The sequence below is a fragment of the Stylophora pistillata genome, chromosome 4, assembly GCF_964205215.1.
Source record: "Stylophora pistillata chromosome 4, jaStyPist1.2, whole genome shotgun sequence".
In the NCBI taxonomy this organism is placed as follows: domain Eukaryota; kingdom Metazoa; phylum Cnidaria; class Anthozoa; order Scleractinia; family Pocilloporidae; genus Stylophora; species Stylophora pistillata.
In genome coordinates, this window is record NC_142522.1 from 42915435 (window position 1) to 42933451 (window position 18017).

At 37.8% G+C, this 18017-nt stretch overlaps 1 protein-coding gene across 1 annotated transcript in view; it reads left to right on the plus strand.

Moving 5' to 3' along the window:
- Positions 1–18017, plus strand: part of LOC111333129 (uncharacterized) — a 51268-nt gene that overhangs the window by 17315 nt on the left and 15936 nt on the right. Inside the window, exons 3-18 of the mRNA XM_088758347.1 lie at positions 1185–1256; positions 1942–2010; positions 4927–4986; positions 5288–5362; positions 6702–6776; positions 6890–6961; positions 7066–7140; positions 7347–7412; positions 12422–12487; positions 12814–12885; positions 13136–13210; positions 14220–14291; positions 15179–15250; positions 15951–16019; positions 16238–16309; positions 16472–16543. Coding sequence (XP_088614473.1) covers positions 1185–1256; positions 1942–2010; positions 4927–4986; positions 5288–5362; positions 6702–6776; positions 6890–6961; positions 7066–7140; positions 7347–7412; positions 12422–12487; positions 12814–12885; positions 13136–13210; positions 14220–14291; positions 15179–15250; positions 15951–16019; positions 16238–16309; positions 16472–16543 — 1134 coding nt within the window. The remainder of the gene's footprint in view (positions 1–1184; positions 1257–1941; positions 2011–4926; positions 4987–5287; positions 5363–6701; positions 6777–6889; positions 6962–7065; positions 7141–7346; positions 7413–12421; positions 12488–12813; positions 12886–13135; positions 13211–14219; positions 14292–15178; positions 15251–15950; positions 16020–16237; positions 16310–16471; positions 16544–18017) is intronic.

An 18017-nucleotide genomic window follows, 5' to 3' on the forward strand; every position in this document is an offset into this window, starting at 1 on the left:
ATGCCAGAGTGCTTAAACTAGAATAAACTAGTGAGCATGCGCAATTCCAACGGCAATGACTCATCCTAGATAGAGTGCTCAATTTGGACATGAAAGATAAGCTTTGTATTCCAAAGAGCTATATCTAGCTTATATATATATATATATATATATATATATATATATATATATATAACTGCAGACAGGGTGCACATGTTTCGACCTATGTGGGTCTCGTTAAAGCAGTACAGACACTGGGCCAAGCTCTGGAATAAACTATTGCTTGGGCGCTACACTTGTGGGACCAAGTGCAGGCATGTTGCCATGCGAGAGGGCTCAAATCACAACTAAGGTGATGAGCTTCTCCCGAAGGCTAAGTGCATATATATATATATGCATGGCTATATATATAAGACATTTGTAATGCGCCTTTGATTATATGCATATAGATTTATGCGCAATATAAACAATAACGTATTATTATTATTATTATTATTATTATTTGTCAATCAACCGTCGTGTGATGTAGAACTACTGGATACGAACTATTTTCAAAAGATGCGAGAAAACAAAATAAGTAGAAGCTAAGAAAGAATGAGAACTTTACGCTTAGAAAAAGTCTTAGGAGCCAATAATCGAGTTGACCAAGTGAAAATCGAAATGTGCGGCACAAGGTCGAAATATTGAAAACTTTCATATTTTGCCCAGAGATAACTTAGAGTGACTTAGAAACCTGCTACTTTTTTCTATTTATTTATTTTTTTATTTTCCAGATTTGATTCTTTATTCTAGAAAATTTAAGAAAACTGAAACGAGCGTCGGTAGCCGAGAAATTGCGGAAATCAGTGTCCCGAGTATAGGCAATGATGATATTCGCTCATGAAAAGCACAAAAGAGAACCGCAATAATAATGCATACTATCGCTATTTAATCTTCCTACTCTTTCAAATTAGCAACTGTTTCCTTTTGCATTGACACTGCCGACGAACTAAAGTTTTCAAATTAAAGAAAAATTTCCTTAAGGTTTTTCCCGCAGTGGTACCAGGCCTTCATACTTGCAGAAAAGTGAACTGTTTTATCAAAGAAGATAAGAAACTTACAAAGTATATACAAAATACAGATTAAACAGAGGCAGTCGTAGACAATCGCTAATTGCTAGTGCATTTGGAGATTAATTTTAAATCAGCAATTACATACCTTCTTAGAGATCTCTCTGGAAACCATTTGGACTCTATAGAAGAGGACGCCTTCTCGAATCTGACAGTGCTCAAGCAAATGTAAGTTTACTCTTTCGTTCTTGAAAATTATTTCTTTCTCTTTGGTGATTTTTACTAACCCCTTGGCTCTCACAGAATGTGGCGGTAAGTGATTGATAATGTTTATACTTTAGCACTCGACTTTCCTGGAGTGTAGACATTTCCTGTCGTATTCGTGAAACTGGATTTGTCAGATACTGTTTTCAAGAGAAGCCCTTTTTACCTTTGCTCTGTTCACCCTTTTACCGGTTCATAGTGATGTTTTCCCAAATTTTCCATCTGTTTCCTGGCGCCGGAGGGTTCATTGTTTGTTGAGCGCAAGAAGTCCTCAAACTTTTTTGTCGATTTTGTAATTGATGATGTTTTCGTTACTACTGTTGTTACTGCTAATGTTTTTTTGTTGTTGTTGTTGTTGTTGTTGTTGTTTGCTCACTGCTGTGAAAAATCCAGCCTTATGGAATTAGTTGATCAACCGTCGTAAGACTCAATGTCGGGATGATCTCATTTGAGCAAATAAACACCGATTTGTAAGTGCATTTCAAATGCCGCGCAGACAGGAATAGATGTAAGTTCTTAACTGTCATCAACTTTGGCAAACCCTTTCCATGTATTTCAGTAGAAATGTTCTTCTTTATATGGACCGACGTCAGAGATGTCGGTTACTATTTCTTTTGAGTTTACTTCTATTGTCATTTACCTTTTACAGAGACCTTTCAAGGAACGATTTGAAATCAGTTCCAGAGAACACCTTCCGCAAAAATCCGCTTCGTGCCATGTAAGAAAGAGTTTCTTTGCTTTCTTTAAATGTTTAAATTATCTAAATATTTAATAATTATTGAAATTAGTCATGACACAGGTTCAGAAGAGAAGAAGCTAAAATATTGTTATTAGAAGTCAGATGCATCAGAACATTTCTTAAACCTATTCAATTAAAGCTTTGAATTTCAGGCTAGTTTCAACATAATAAAGCTAAGAACTTTAGCCACTATACTTTCGAAAACAAACGCAAGCTACAAATTCCTATTTCCGCTTTCCAACTGAAATATGAACCCAATAATTATAATATGGCAAAGAATAGGCCCCTTGCGTTTTTACAGCGATCATCACGATCGCCCATTTCATTTTATTAACCAGAGAGAAGAAATGAGGAACAAGACTTAAGCACAAGCCTTTCAAACTATCTAGGCCCTGTGCGAAAAGTTACATCACTCAAACGTAAGAAGGTGTGAGATCACACTTTCTTTGTTTCTGAGGCTTGAAAACAACAGCGTTGTTTCTTTTACAACCCTTGCTTCAGTGGTTGAGAAAAAGACACACGTCGTTTTCTTTCTTTTCATAAAGAGGTAATTTCCAGGATCATTTTTTTTTTTGCCTGCCCTCTTTTTATTTTATGTTGGTTGACGTTTTATGAGACAAAGCCTAAGGGGAAATAGTTAATAACACTCTCATTTTAAAGAAGCCCTTAGCATTGCAAAGTGTAAGGCTAAAAGCTCATTGTTTTTTATTTGGTGGTTCTCTCAATTTGTGGGTAGAAGTATTTTTTGAACTTGATGAGCACATTGTTTCACGTTGTCGTCTGTCGCTTTGCGCGCGCAACAAAAGATAAATAAGTTCTTTCAAACTACCTGGTCCCTGTCCGAAAAGTGACATCCCTCAAACGTAGGAAGGTGGGAAATCACACTTTCTTTTTTCCTGAGGCTTGACAAAAGCAGCGTTGTTTCTTTTACATTCCTTGCGTCAATGGTTGAAAAAAGAACGCACACAGTTTTATTTCCCTTTTTTGTCATAAAGAGGTAATTTCCAGGGTCAGTTTTGTTTTGCCTGCCCTTTGTTTATTCTAAAACGGCGTCGCGTGGGCGAATCAAAAACAACTTTAAAACAAAACAAATTTAACTCGAATGGAAAACTGATTGTTCCCAGCTTTCCGAGAACGCTTGCTCGCAATCACATGACTGGAATGAGTTACTTTTACTGATAAAATACGTCGTAAACTTTATATTTCATGCATATTTTATTTATTTACCGTTTACTGGAGTGGAGCATCACACATTAGGACTCTATCGCATGTGGCAACTTACGCCATGATTGCAACTCGAATTGCGTAGTTTGATTCAACCTACGTGAATCAACATGCAAATCAACATCCATCCGACAGACGAGTCATGTTGAGGTACCGACATTTACTAACTCACCCCTTGCTAGTCTGTCTGTGTTTTCCGTAGTAGGCTCCCGTGGGAACCAAAATGCCATCACTGAAAATTTGAGAACGAGAGCTGAGTGGAGCTACTCAATGTCTGTGATTGGCTAAGCTCTAATAAATTCTCCTTAAATATAAAGAAAACTAATTTTGTTATCTTTCATCCATACCAAAAACGCGTAGATTATGAAGTTAAACTTAATATATTTGACAACCAAAGTAATAGACTGATAATTATAGAACGTAAATCATATGTTAAGTACTTAGGGATACTAATGGATGGTAAGCTCTGTTTGAAATATCATGTCAGCCACATCGCGTCAAAGATAAGTTGTCATATAGGTATAATATCTAGATAAGGGCATTTCACTCCCTCTGTGACTCTGCGTAATATATATATAGATCTCTTATTCTTCCATATATCTCCAATGGCCTTACTTCCTGGGGACAGGCAGCCAAAACGGACCTAAACAAGATATTCTATCTTCAAAAACGGGTAGTCCGCTTGATGAATTTCTCTAAGTTTAATATTCACGCTGTTCCACTCTTCATCTCTACCAGTATTCTGCCTTTACCTTTATTCTACTTTAAAAATTGCTCTGTTTTAATGCATGATGTCTATAAAAAAAGTCGTGCCATCCAACATTTCTGCTCTCTTTAGACCCATTAGAGATGCTCATCATTATAACAAACGATCTTCTACCGCTGGTAACTTCTATATAAACTACTCTCGACTAAATCGCTATAAGAATTCTTTTTCCTCTATGGGCGCAAAAATTTGAAAATGTGTTCCTGATGTTTTGAGACAGCTCCCAAAATATAGTTTAAAGAAAAAAACAACCGAATCTTTACTTCAAATCCTTCTAAACCAGGATTCTTATCCTAATATTGATACATTAATAAATGAAATGACATGAAACTAGATTTCGTTAAAATAAAGAGTATTTTGAGCTTTTCCTGTTTTTAATTATGTGCTCGTGGCTTCGTAATTAGTATACCTACATTTTTGTATTCACTTTTGTAATTGACATCTGTACCTTTGTAACTGTTATTTATTTTTTGTCATTAGAATAATGTTATTTTTAATATGTAATTGACACGTTTTTCATACTACCTGCCTCGATTAGCCTCACTATATTGCAGGTAGTCTTAATCTAGAAGTTAAATTTTGATTATAAATAAAAGATGTTCTTGATGTTGTTGTTGTTGCTAATGTGAACCCGAGTCTAAGTTCGCGTCACCGATCAGGAAAATCTCAAAGGACAGATAACAAAAGCTTCATTGTCTTAAAAAATCGTAACCAAAACAATAGGCGAAGTTTGATACGAGGCTTGCAATATTTCGTACCCACCGTCAGCTGAGTTGTAGACGAAAGGCTAGCCAGTGATGCAGAGCGTATTAAGTTTCTCTAATAATAATCATCGCTCATCAGCATGCTATATCATAGACTAATGTCAAACCTAATTTTTGAATTAATTTATTTTCCATCTACAGAAATCTTGGCAACAATGCTATACAAGGTGCATTTTACCTCCCAGAGGACGTTGGAAAACTGTACGAGTTACCTGTGGTTCTTTCTCTACATATAAGACTTATACAAGCAAATAGCATAAACAAACTTCAGTAATGTGCACAAACTGGCAAAACCCTCATCATTTTTTGCTGACCGTTGTTATATATTTTAAAACAAGTGTTTTTTTTTTTTTTACTACATCACTTTCATGATGACTGGACTTTTCTCTTTATCCATAAGTGTTAAAGATAAATGCATCTGACATTGTATCATCTGCCTTGGCTAAACATCTTCCTTTTTAAATCTGACATTCTATATTATTTTATCCTTCACTTCTTTCAGCTCTGTCCCACATAATAAGTTATCGTATGGTGACATGAGAGTTATTCTGAAAGATCGTAAGCATATCACTCAGCTGTAAGTACGGTAGTAGTTCTTGTAACTTCCTTTTTTTGTTGTTGTTCGTTGTTTTGTTTGTTTGTTTGTTTGTTTGTTTTTTCTAATAGGACTGATTCTATCCTAGAGGATCCTAGTCAACCTCACCTCTGTTTTTGTTCACAAACGGTTCGTACTGGCCAGTCAACACTATTTACCAACCACTCCACACTTGAACTAGCACGGTGACTTTTCTTTTTTTTTTTCTTTTTCAATGTATTTTTTAGGAACAGTCATATGTAGGGAACATTTTTAAAAGAAAGTTAAACAAAAATTGTTCAAATACCTTTTCTTTCTGAGGAATAGCCGGCTTAAGAATATGTTTTTCTCTCTATGTTTTTTTTCAAGGGATTTAATAAGCCAATTTTACCCTCATTTATGCCTGTACTGGCTCTATTCGCGCGCGTCATTTTATCGGATCACGGTACATTTTTCGGTAGCTGCTAGCGAGGGTTATTAAGGTAACACTTGCCTTTAGCTTGATAGGTAGAAGATCTCGAGTGTATGAAACAATTTAATTTATAACATAGCGTACGTGCTTGCCTATTCTAAGTCCTATTGAGCCGCTATGAACAAAATCTTTATTTACGCACGCCCGTGCAAGAATAAGATGACCTGAGCTTCTTTTTCACCTTGCTGCAGAGTTGTCGTCCTGTTAAGCTGCAGTGCAGTCATCCTTCTCTTTAAAATATGGAAGAAGCTAGCGAAGAACTGCCTCATTTTTCTATCAGCACTGACCTTTTAGGTCCTAATCCAACAAGCAGCAAAAGCAAAGCCGAAAAAAACTCGCAGGTTACACGCTGTGTAATGCACTTGGGAAGTTTGGAGGGCCCTAAAAAAGCTAAGCTACAGTAGCTTTCGGCTGCCCCTCGAGCTACTCTTACGCATTATTTGTTCTCTCCAAACTTCCATAACTCAATATACGTACGCTAATTAAGCATGAACAAATTCTTAAATCTGATTTATCCTTCGATGATTTTTCCTTAATTTCCTCAAATAAAATTGGATCGTTTGTACGCCAAGATTTTTCATTAAAAGAAATTATTGGTCACCGTGCTCGTTCCTGAGTGCTAAAGACTATCGTAACTCTTTATCTGACCCATTGACTGAGAAACAATACTTCCTGCTCCGAATGCGCGCGTGCTAATTCGCCTAATTACGTTGGCTTTATGTTTAATTCCAAGTCATTTCAGACTTCAGTCAAGGTTCCTTTCGCTTCTTCAAAGAAGGTTTATCATCGTAATAATTATAATCATTTAATATTTAGTCTAACTATGCATAATCATTTTTTCAATTGGTAATGCTTCTTATATCCCAACAGAGACATTTCCGGAAATCAGATTGGACCTAACCTGACAGCAGATATTTTTTATGGCTTTAACAATATGTCCTTTCTGTAAGTTTGCAAATGAAGGAAAATGTTGTGCGATGAAATACTAAGGAATTGTCTAAGTATAGAACTAAGGAATTGACCAAGTATATATTTCTAATTTTTGTTGTCTTTATTAGATATCTGAACCAATGTGGACTTAAGTATATTGAAAACGGAACCTTTAGGGCGATGAGAAAATTGATGAAGCTGTAAGTTTGGAAACTTTAATGCTCTTGCCAGCTTGATTTACAATTCAGAAAGGTTTATCAATGATTTATAGAAATAGATTTGCCTTATCTACTTTCTTTTACAGAGCTCTCAGCGGCAATAAATTGTCCCATGTTTCAGCTGGAATCCTGGAAGGACCATCGGAAAAGTCTTTTAGATTGTAAGAAACCAAATAATCCTTCAGCATCTACGAGGTCTTCGCTTTGAAACTTTTACGTATCATGGAATATTTTTAGTGAACTTACAAGAAAAACTGTTCCGACTTTTCGTATGGTAAACAAGTTGAGACAAGTTACGTTGTCGGTTCAAGAACGTTACGTATTCTGAATATAGTAGTAAGTTATCCCGCTTTTTTGTATTTGCCAGGTATTTAAGCGAAAACGAGTTGACGTCTGTGCCGGATTTAAGCGATCTTTTAAAGCTGAAAGAATTGTATGTGATGTGATATTCGTAAGTATTTGTAACATTTGGCCTTAGATGGTATCCAAGACCTCGGTTCAGTTCTTTTCAATACGGATCTCCCGGCTGGTAAATATGACAGACATATTTAACATATGACCCGTCCGGCCCGCTTTCACACGGCCTTGCTGCAAAACTTTGTTGAAAAAAGGTCGCATCTTTCGATGACTGTCGAGTGCTTGTTCAAACTCGAAAAAACAAAGGAAACGTTTTTAACGAAAAATCCTTTACTGTGGCTGTCTTGAATGCGCCAGTCTATCGCGTCTTAATTAAGAAGCAAAATTTTCGAATTTTTTTATACTTTGTTAGTGTTCATATGATAAAAGGCTTATATACTGAGTAGGTCGGGCCGGATGAGAAAATATTTGGCTCTCGTTCAAGACGCACGGATCTCTCAGGGTTCGGTCCTTGTGTCACATCTAAAGCATCTCATCTCTTAGCTAATTTCGCGCACCCCAACGATCGGGATTTTCTCATCCGAACCTCGGTTACAGACCAACGGACCACCCCGAGTCTTCCAATTTGCGCTTTTTTAATCGTTTTCCGAGAGATTTAAATATCGTAACAGAGACCCACAATTATGAATTCAGGCAACGAAAGCATTCAAAGCGGAAACGAATTTTGTTTTCACCAGTTGGAAAACATACCTCAAGATAAAGAAGATATGGAAACACAAGCAGCGCTGCCGAAAAACTTGTTTTAAATAGGTTGACCCGCGGCCCAATAACTTTTTATTATTTAATATTCCTTCTCAAATGTAACTCGGAAGTTAAAACGCGAAGAATTTGCAATTGCATTTATCAATATAACATAACTTGGGCGAAGTTTTGAGTTCAACTACAGAAACAATTTTAGGAAGTGTTTAAGTTTGGACATTTTTACCAGACATTCCACAAAAGAAACCAAAGGAATTCAATGTCTTGATATCTTTTCTCTAAATATTTAAATCGTCTATGCCTAGGGCACAGCTTTTTCCAATACGGACCTCCTGGCTGATCAATAACAAATATATAACATATGATATAATGTGTGATGAGCAGAAAAAAATCAATCAACTACATTTCATCCCTACAGACCTGTTTCGTGGTTGCCCACTTATCAGGGGATTTTAATAACAGAATAACGCAGTACCATTGCTTATATACTCTACTAATTAACAACGTTTATTCTAAGATTCTGTAGCTGGGAGAGGAGAAAGTTTCCGACAAGTTCACAGGTTTCAGCGCCGTCGTAGCTGCCCATAGTTAAGTCAAATGTAGTGTCACCTTTTTTTGCCAGGATTGCTGTTTGCGGGTTAAAACCGAGCTTTTTGCATGAATTATAATGTTCTTTTTGTCAGCGGTAGTGCTGTCGAAATTGAATGCAAAGCCTAGTGCTTTGTTCAGGGCTACGCTGATGGATGAGTAGAATTCTTCTATGTCGAAGCAGATGAAGGTGGAGTTGTGTTTGTTGCTTGTAGACCGAAACCAGTTGATGATGGCTGAGGTGTTTTCCCATTGGTTGTGTTTTCTTTTTTTCGCGAAACCGAGGCGACGGACTTGCCACCACTTACGCCACAACTAGGGACACTGAAAACATCAAGAAAGAGATATGCCACATCTTTAACGCCAACGGACTCTGCATCACTATAGAAGCCAACAAACAAGTAGTCAACTTCCTAAACGTCACATTTAACCTCAGCCAAAACACCTACCAACCATACACAAAGCCTAACACCACACTGCAATATGTCCACCACGAGAGCAACCACCCACCGATCACCACAAAAAGCATCCTCATCGGTATCAACAGACGCTTATAATCTCTCTCATCCAACAAAGTTTCCTTCGACCAAGTAGCTCCTGCCTACTAGACGACAGTGGATACAGGTACACACTTCACTATGAACCAACGGACACGTAAAGGCGCAAGAACCGTCAACGCAACAAGATCCTATGGTTCAACCAACCTTTCAGCAAGAACACCAGTGCTAACATCGGGCATAAATTCCTCGCGCTGATAGACAAACACTTTCCTAAAGACCATAAGCTTCGCAAAATCTTCAATAGAAACACAATCAAGACTAGTTACAGCTGCATGAACAATACAAAACACATCATTCACAACCACAACAACAGAATCCTGACTTCCCACGTAAAGACTAATGCTTCCGACACTACCGCCAGCAATAACAAGAAATGCAACTGCCGACAGAAAAACTCGCGCCCGCTAGACGGAAATTGCCTCCAACAATCTGTTATCTACCAAGCCATGACAGTACGGAAAACGCGTACACTGTAAGTACCTCTCGTTGTCTCATACAAAGCCTTAGAAAACTTTTCGAAGGCTTAGTGTGGGACAACAGGAGTTACTTACAGTGCACGCATTTTCTGTCCTGTAGTGACTATGACATGTGAAGACAACAACTCGACGGATTCATACATCGGACTCACTGCAAACGACTTCAAGACCCGCTACAACAACTACACCTCATCGTTCCGACACACAAAGCAACGCAACTCTACCGAACTCAGTAAACAGACCTGCACACTTAAAGACAACAGCATCACCTGGAGCATTCTATCTTTACACCTGCTCTACAACAGCTCAAGCAAACGATGCAACCTGTGCCTTAAAGAGAAATTCCTGATCATCTGCCGGCCCGACCTACCTATACTCAACAAACGTAACGAACTCGTGTCTTCCTGCTGACACAGAAACAAAGCCTTCCTACGCAACTGCTGACTTGACACTTTTCGCACTAAATCAATTATACATATGATGCACGATCCTCGCAGTAAAGCGCTCTTTACTGCGAGGATCATGCATCATACGTATCTATAACCGGAGTTCAAAATATATGAACCTCATATATTCATCGTATCTGATTTATCATCACGGGTTTATTACGAATCAATATAACGGCCTGCTCCCAGTTGGCTTGTTACCTCAATTGGTAGAGCGCTGCACTAGTATCGCAGAGGTCAGTGGTTCGAATCCCGTACAGGCCTGATTTATTTCAGGTCTGATTTCTGTATTGCATAAAAAGCGCTCTTTACTGCGAGGATCGTGCATCATACGTATCTATAACCACAGTTCAAAATATATGAACTTCATATATTCATCTTATCTAAATCAATTATGTTAGTATAGTATATAAGCAATGGTACTGCGTTATTCTGTTATTAAAATCCCCTGATGAGTGGGCAACCACGAAACAGGTCTGTAGGAATGAAATGTCAACTCAATGGATAGAGCACTGGACTGTTGTACGGGAAGGCGAGAGTTCGAGCCACGGCCGGACCAACACTCAAGGTCTTAAAATAATTGAGAAGAATTTGCTACCTTTCTATAACATCAAGAAATGGTTGGATGTTCTAGTCTTCTAGGATAAGGACGAATAAATCTCCCACGCACGAGATTACTGTGTGATGAATGTCCTCCCCTGGGGTGGGATCGGTGGGTACAAAGGTGTTAGGTGTCAATTGGGACGAAAGTTCTGTTCCTTTCTCCTGTCATTCCCGTGACGAATAAATTAAATTCTAAACTTAAATTCTAAAATTAATTTTTTTTGCTGCTTATCACACCTTATACTCGCTCTACTATACGTATCAGGCACTGTTTTACGGATATCAGGTTGAACCCTTGTAACATATATATATATATATATATATATATATATATATATATAACTAACTGCAGACAGTACTGTTTCGGCCTTCTGGGCCTCATCAGTGCAGTGCTAATGCTAGGATGGGGGAGAACCGAGACGGTCACCCCAAACGACCCAACCTTTGTGGTATCGTCTAAGCCATGCCAGAGTGCTCAAACTAGAGTAAACCAGCGAGCATGCGCATATATCTCACAAATATATATGTGTGTGTATATATATATATATATATACATACATACATACATACATACATACATACATACATACATACACAAATACATAATTGCAGACAGTACTGTTTCGGCCTTCTGAGCCTCATCAGTGCAGTGCTGATGCTAGGATGGAGGAGAACCAAGAGGCTCACCCCAAACGACCCAACATTTGTGGGTCGTTTGGGGTGATATATATATATGTGTGTGTGTGTGTGTGTATATTATTAAAGCTAATAAACCAACAAAGCTACATTGGAGTTGGCCTCTTGACCATTACATTTTTGCTCTTGTATATATATATATATATATATATATATATATATATATATAATATATACAAGTAAGTGTAAAACGATGAAACATGAAGCAAACTTCTAACTGTTCCAGCTTTAATGTGGCGACGTTTCGGCCTGCTGCCTTCTTCAGGTGGAACGTATTTACATAGAAATTAAAAACTAAAAACTAAAAATCCTAGTAGGTTTACAGAATGACCTGAATTTATACTTTATACTTTATACTTCGCAACCATTCGTGGTTATTTCCCCTATTGCACATTCTTGCCTTTTACTCATTATTATATCCTATTATTTAGGTCTGGAATGCATTACGCAATACTATTTTTATTTCTTACGTTTAGTATAAATTCAGGTCATTCTGTAAACCTACTAGAATTTTTAGTTTTTAGTTTTAAATTTCTATGTAAATACGTTCCACCTGAAGAAGGCCGAAGGCCGAAACGTCGCCACATTAAAGCTGGAACAGTTAGAAGTTTGCTTCATGTTTCATCGTTTTACACTTACTTAACATTTTCATTGAAGCACTGTATCCTCCGCGGATCCTTCTACTGGGAGCTCATCATTTGGTTTACCTTTTTATGTATATATGTATGTATATATGTATACATACATAAATATATATATGTATTCATGTATATATACATATATACATACATATATATATTTGCGAGATCTTCGCTTTGAAGTTTTAATGTCACAGAATCTTTTTATGAACTAAGAAAAGAAACAGTTCCCACTTTTAGGGAGGGTGAACAATTAGAGACAAGTTCCTGTGTCGGTAACTAAAGTAGTATGTGACCCCGCTTTTTTTGAATTTTTTAGGAATTTAAGTGACAACAAGTTGACTTCACTGCCAGATTTTAGCGGTATTTTAGAACTGGAAATATTGTAAGTGATACATTATTCGTAAGTAACGTTAGGCTGAATAGTTTTAAAATCGCCATATTAACTCTGCTGATAATACCACACCAATCGATTAACACTCCCCAGATTATGATCTGAAAGAAATTCTCCCTTCAGGCGAGTGTAACGGCCATTAGATGTTCAGTTTTCACGCATTCAGCAGGGATAACTGCCGTTTTAAAACTGTGGCAAGATATGCCTTGAAAGTTCAAGATTAAAAGAAACTCTTTTTTTTTTTTGAGCGTCAGTCTCTCCTTCTCGTAATCGAACAAGCTTTCGTTAACTGGTTCTATTTTTCTATTTCATTTCAGATCTATTGTTGAAAATGAAATCACCGAGATTTCACAGCGTCACTACTCAACCATAAAATACGTCCGAAATCTGTGAGCAAACATCAATGTATTGAATTCATCAATTAGCCTTGGCCTGACTCTCAGGAAGTGGAGATGATCGAAAATAGGAAATGCACACGTGTGCAGGCAATCTCCGTTGCCGTCGCCAGGTTTTGCTCGTCTTCACTAGCTGTGAGCCTGAAACAGATTAGGAATTTACAACAACTGATGAGTCTGTTCTTTTGCCCGCTAATGAAAGTAGACTTTTCTTTACTCAACATCTGGCTTCAATGTTTTCCAGAATCGTACGAAGTAATAAGATCAAACAACTTCCAGTGGATGTCTTTACTCAGAAATTCAATGTTACAAATATTTTGTAAGTTTTAAGTTGTATATTCATAAACACTTAGAGGAGTAGTTCCTTCAGTGGCTTAATTTAGCTAACTCATACTTACCTCCTCCATACTTCGATGAGTTAAGTGATTGAAAGCCTTTCTCTCTGTTTGTCTGCCTATCCGTTGGTTTACTTCTCAAAAATTTATCTGACCGTACACACACATTTATATGAAAGTGTAGTGTTTTCGTCCGGGTGAGTTTAGTCCTGAGAAGGAGAATATTCTACTGACAACAATCATTCACTTGACTCTGATGATGACTTCCGCACAGGTTGTCGAAACGTCAGTCACTACCACCGACGACAGTCCTTCTCAGGACTACACTCACCCGGACGATCAGACTACACCTTCACACGCACATTTATGTTTAAAAAATTACTCAAAGACGGGGTGAACAGGGAATATATTTCGGTAATGTTAACTGACTACACGTGGCGGAGGTGGCTCGTCCCTGGATGAAGAGATCTGGGATCGAGTCCCAGACGACTCATTGTGTTGTGCTCTAAAGTATGCCTTGTACGAGTCGTTCGCATTAGCTCTAAACAGAGTATGCAGGTCGAAGTAAAATAAACCAGGGAGACCCCGCGAAATCGTGGCATTTTACCTGCATTTCTTTTGACAGCCCGAAAATATGCTACCAAGTCATTACAACATTTAAACATGCGCAGACGTTTAACCGCTGTGTTAAGCGAACCGGAATACGCTCAGGCAAAGTAGATCGCTGACTTTGCGCAGATTCCTCCTTACCTCGTCATCTCCAGCAACCAACAATTACGAAAACTGAATATTTGGCTGATTTCCTTCCCCGCCTATCTTCTACGCCGAAATTTAAAAGACCTGGCATTGGAAAAAAAGTATTTGATGTTCAGTCTCTTTCAGCCTCTTATTAACTCCCACCAACAGCGTTGGTGACATTATAACTTTTCTCTTTCTTGTAACCAAGTACTTTTTCTCTCTCGATGACAATTTAATTGAAAATTTCCTTTTTAGGGATTTGTCCTACAACAAACTCCGGTTCATCCCAGATGGAGCTTTTTCTGGCTGCAAGCTGCTAGTAAAATTGTGAGTTAAATTGTGCACCCTTTCTCTTTTTCATATGATAATCATAGAAAGTGAAGATCGTAAATGTTAAGCGAGGTGTTTAAGTAAAGAAGATGTCGTTCAGTGAATGACAGGCATACACATGGGCGGAGAAGAAAAACAAAACTCCGAGTGCTCCCAATAGGATTGGAACTTACGACGTCCCGCTTGGTACTTCGTATGCCCTACTAGTTAGCTAAAGCTGACTCATGTCAGGCCAGGCTGCTTAAGGGGATTTCTCAGTTTTGTACTGTGCACCTCATACTGCGCATAAAAATCCCGTAATCAAGCAGGTGAATAAGCGCACGCGCATTCCGACAACATGGTATTATTTTTCAAACAATGGACACGTAAAAAGGTTTGATGGTCGTTAGCTCTTGAACTAGCGTAATTATCCCCTTTAAATTAGAGACATTTTAAAAAAAATCATCGAAGGAAAAAAAATAGTAGCTTAAAGCGTGCACGAAGCCTGTTATTCGATGTTGCAAATTATGACCTAGAAAGCAACGACTCGAGGCAAGTTTGAATTGCGTGTTTTCTTTACTTAAAAGATATATAAAATTGTTCAAAAGACTCCATACTTTTTATCGTAAAACATCCTTGCTTCTAACTACCGATGAAATGACGCTCGACGCTCGTCATCAGTGCCATTACAGGCATAAAATGGGAAACGTTTGGTCCATCACATCTCTTATTCAAGTACAGTAGCATATCTTTTTTTATAGCACTTGTCTACGAGTATCCCTCTGTCATTCAGTAGAACACCATTTTTCAACCATAGAAAGCCTTACGCTTGTTGGGTGAGAGCCAAGCTATTACATTGACCTCTTAGCACAAATATACTAATTTAATGACTCTTATTTCCTCAGGTTTTTAAGTTTTAATAGACTCGCAAATATTTCAAGACAAACGTTTGCCGGGCTAAAAGGTCTAACGATGCTGTATGTAGTTCATTCTTATAAATTAGAGATAACTAGAGAGTAGAAAATGTCCATTTACATTATTTTCGTGGGGCCCCGCCTCGTAATCAATCAAATGCATCAGCTAGGCTGTTTTGAAGATGGCGTTGTCTGTTGTCGACTTTTTAGCACATTTGTAGACAATTATTTTTTCTCTAATGATGATATTGCTGCTATTACTGTTTTGAGCAATAGTGAAAATCAGACCTGAAAAAAATTTCAGGCCTGTACGGGATTCGAACCACTGACCTCTGCGATACTAGTGCAGCGCTCTACCAATTGAGCTAACAAGAAATTTTTTTCAGGTCTGATTTTCACTATTGCTCAAATAGTGCTTTACTGCGAAGGATCGTGCATATATACGTTTCATAACCGCAGTTCATACATATGTTTCATATGTTTGTTGTTGTTTGATTTATCATCTACGGGTTTATGTCGAATTAATATGATGGCCTGCTCCCAGTTGGCTTGTTAGCTCAATTGGTAGAGCGCTGCACTAGTATCGCAGAGGTCAGTGGTTCGAATCCCGTACAGGCCTGAAATTTTTTTCAGGTCTGATTTTCACTATTGCTCAAATAGTGCTTTACTGCGAAGGATCGTACATATATACATTACTGTTTTTTTTTTTGTTTTTTTTTTTTCGTTTTGTGAAATTTCGATCTTACTTTCTTTTGTTTTCAAGGATGCTTACAGGCAACAATCTGACCTGTATTCGTAAAGACACTTTTGCTGAAACTTCTTTGGAACTGTTGTAAGTTTTCTAATATGACCGTGTCTATGTGTTGGTATCTATCATAGCACTGTTCCTGTTTCGATCAAAATACTTCTTTCAAACCAGAGCATGTGAAATTTAAGAAACAAGTGTTACTGGGGAAGTCGTACAGCTCTGGCACTATCAAACAGTAAGAAAAAAAAATGCTACACTTTTCTTTAATTGTAATTGTATTTTCTCTGATCATCTATGCGAAGGTTCCTTCAAGGAAACAGAATAAAGCATATCGAGGGAAACGCTTTTCGTTACCTCAACAGTCTGGAAATATTGTGAGTTGTTTAGCAATTCAAATTATCTGATTTTATTAAGCATTGTAAGGTTTTTGAAGTTAAACATTAATCATAATCACCTTTAAACCCATTGAGGCACGAGATACCTGGGCCTATGTTAGGCTGTTAATTTAACTCTCTAACATTTTGGCCCGTTTATAGGACGCTGTTTGCCAATCCCATTGAACTACTTCAAAATGATACGTTCAAAGGAGTATCCACCAATGTCCGACTGTAAGTATATACATCGTTCAGTTTCTACGAACGATACATGGTTAATTGGTCTTAATTTAGCAGGGCGAACGGTGCGATAAAATTAAAAGCTGCTTTTAATGCAATATCCCCCGTTGTTTTTTTCTGAATAATATTTAGGTGACAAATTACTTCTTAATGTTGGCGCGAAACTTCAGCGTTAATTTTTAATGTTACATGTGAAATTACAAAATTGCCATGGTAACATCTCTTGTATCTCGATCAGAGCCAACATGGCGTCGAGATTTAAGACGGTGACCCTTGAAGAAGTTACGAAATTAAAAGAAGCGGCCGAAAGTTTAAATACGCGAAAGAGCACAATTAACTGGGTGCGAGTTTTTGAGAAGTGGTGTGACGAAAATAGCTTTGAGAAAAACCTGGAGATGATTCTTCTCGAGTAGTTGGATAAAGTACTCGAGCGATTTTACGCCTCCGTGTGTAAACAAGACCTAATTTGTCACCCACGATATTAAAAGGTAATCAAATGGTTTTATCGTGAAATTAGGAAATAATTTCACTTGCGTTTTGTCAAAATTCTGATAATTTCCCTCGCCTAAAGCTCTGGAAATTATTAGAATTTTAACAAAACGCAAGTGAAATTATTTCTTAATCTCACTCGTCGCCATTTGATTACTCATACTAATATCCCATGCGAATTCGTGCTAACCCAGGGCTGTGATCTAGTAACAACCGGTGGCCTCTGGCGACTTGCTTTTGCCCTTGTGCGACTGTGCAATCTATTTTTTTTCATGAAAAGGACGTCCTGGATTTAACAGTGTAAGAGCATCGGGCTTCCTTCGAGTTTTCTTTGAGTACAGTCTTGCAACGACTGTAAAATGATTTCGAATTGACCACTGGTTTGTTTTTTGAGTCTGTCAGAAAATTCAAGCTGAGCATCATGACGAAATCGTCTATCATAATCATCAGACACAAAATGAGACTCGAGTCCTTCCTAACCTCGTCTACTCGGTTCGCAGTGAAATTCACGGGTCGTTACTTTCCCTCCTATGCTCAATGATCAGTGCGGTCGAAGGAGAAAAACCCCACTGGAAAAAACCTCGGTCGATAACTTACAGAACGGGCCACTAGGAGGGATATTAATGAAAGCTATCGATTACTGTTGGAAGAATCAAGGCATTTTTGTTCCGGTTCAGTTTACAACTTCCAAACTCACCACCACTTTTAGACGATAAACATAAGTTGTCAAGAACCTGAACGTATTTCAATCTTGGAAACTCTTAGAGTATCACAATTTCTACGTGTCTGTTGCCTCAAAGTTTGCATTCTTCGTTCAGCAAAATTAAAACATTACTCAAAGGCTATCCCTGTCCTGACCTTTACTGGAACCAAGTTTTCCTCTGCAACTAAGAAGCCAAGTTTGCCGAGCTTTAAAGCAGACCTTTAAACTAGTCCATAGTTTCCCCTTCTCAGTTACTAAGAATCTCTTTGATGGGCA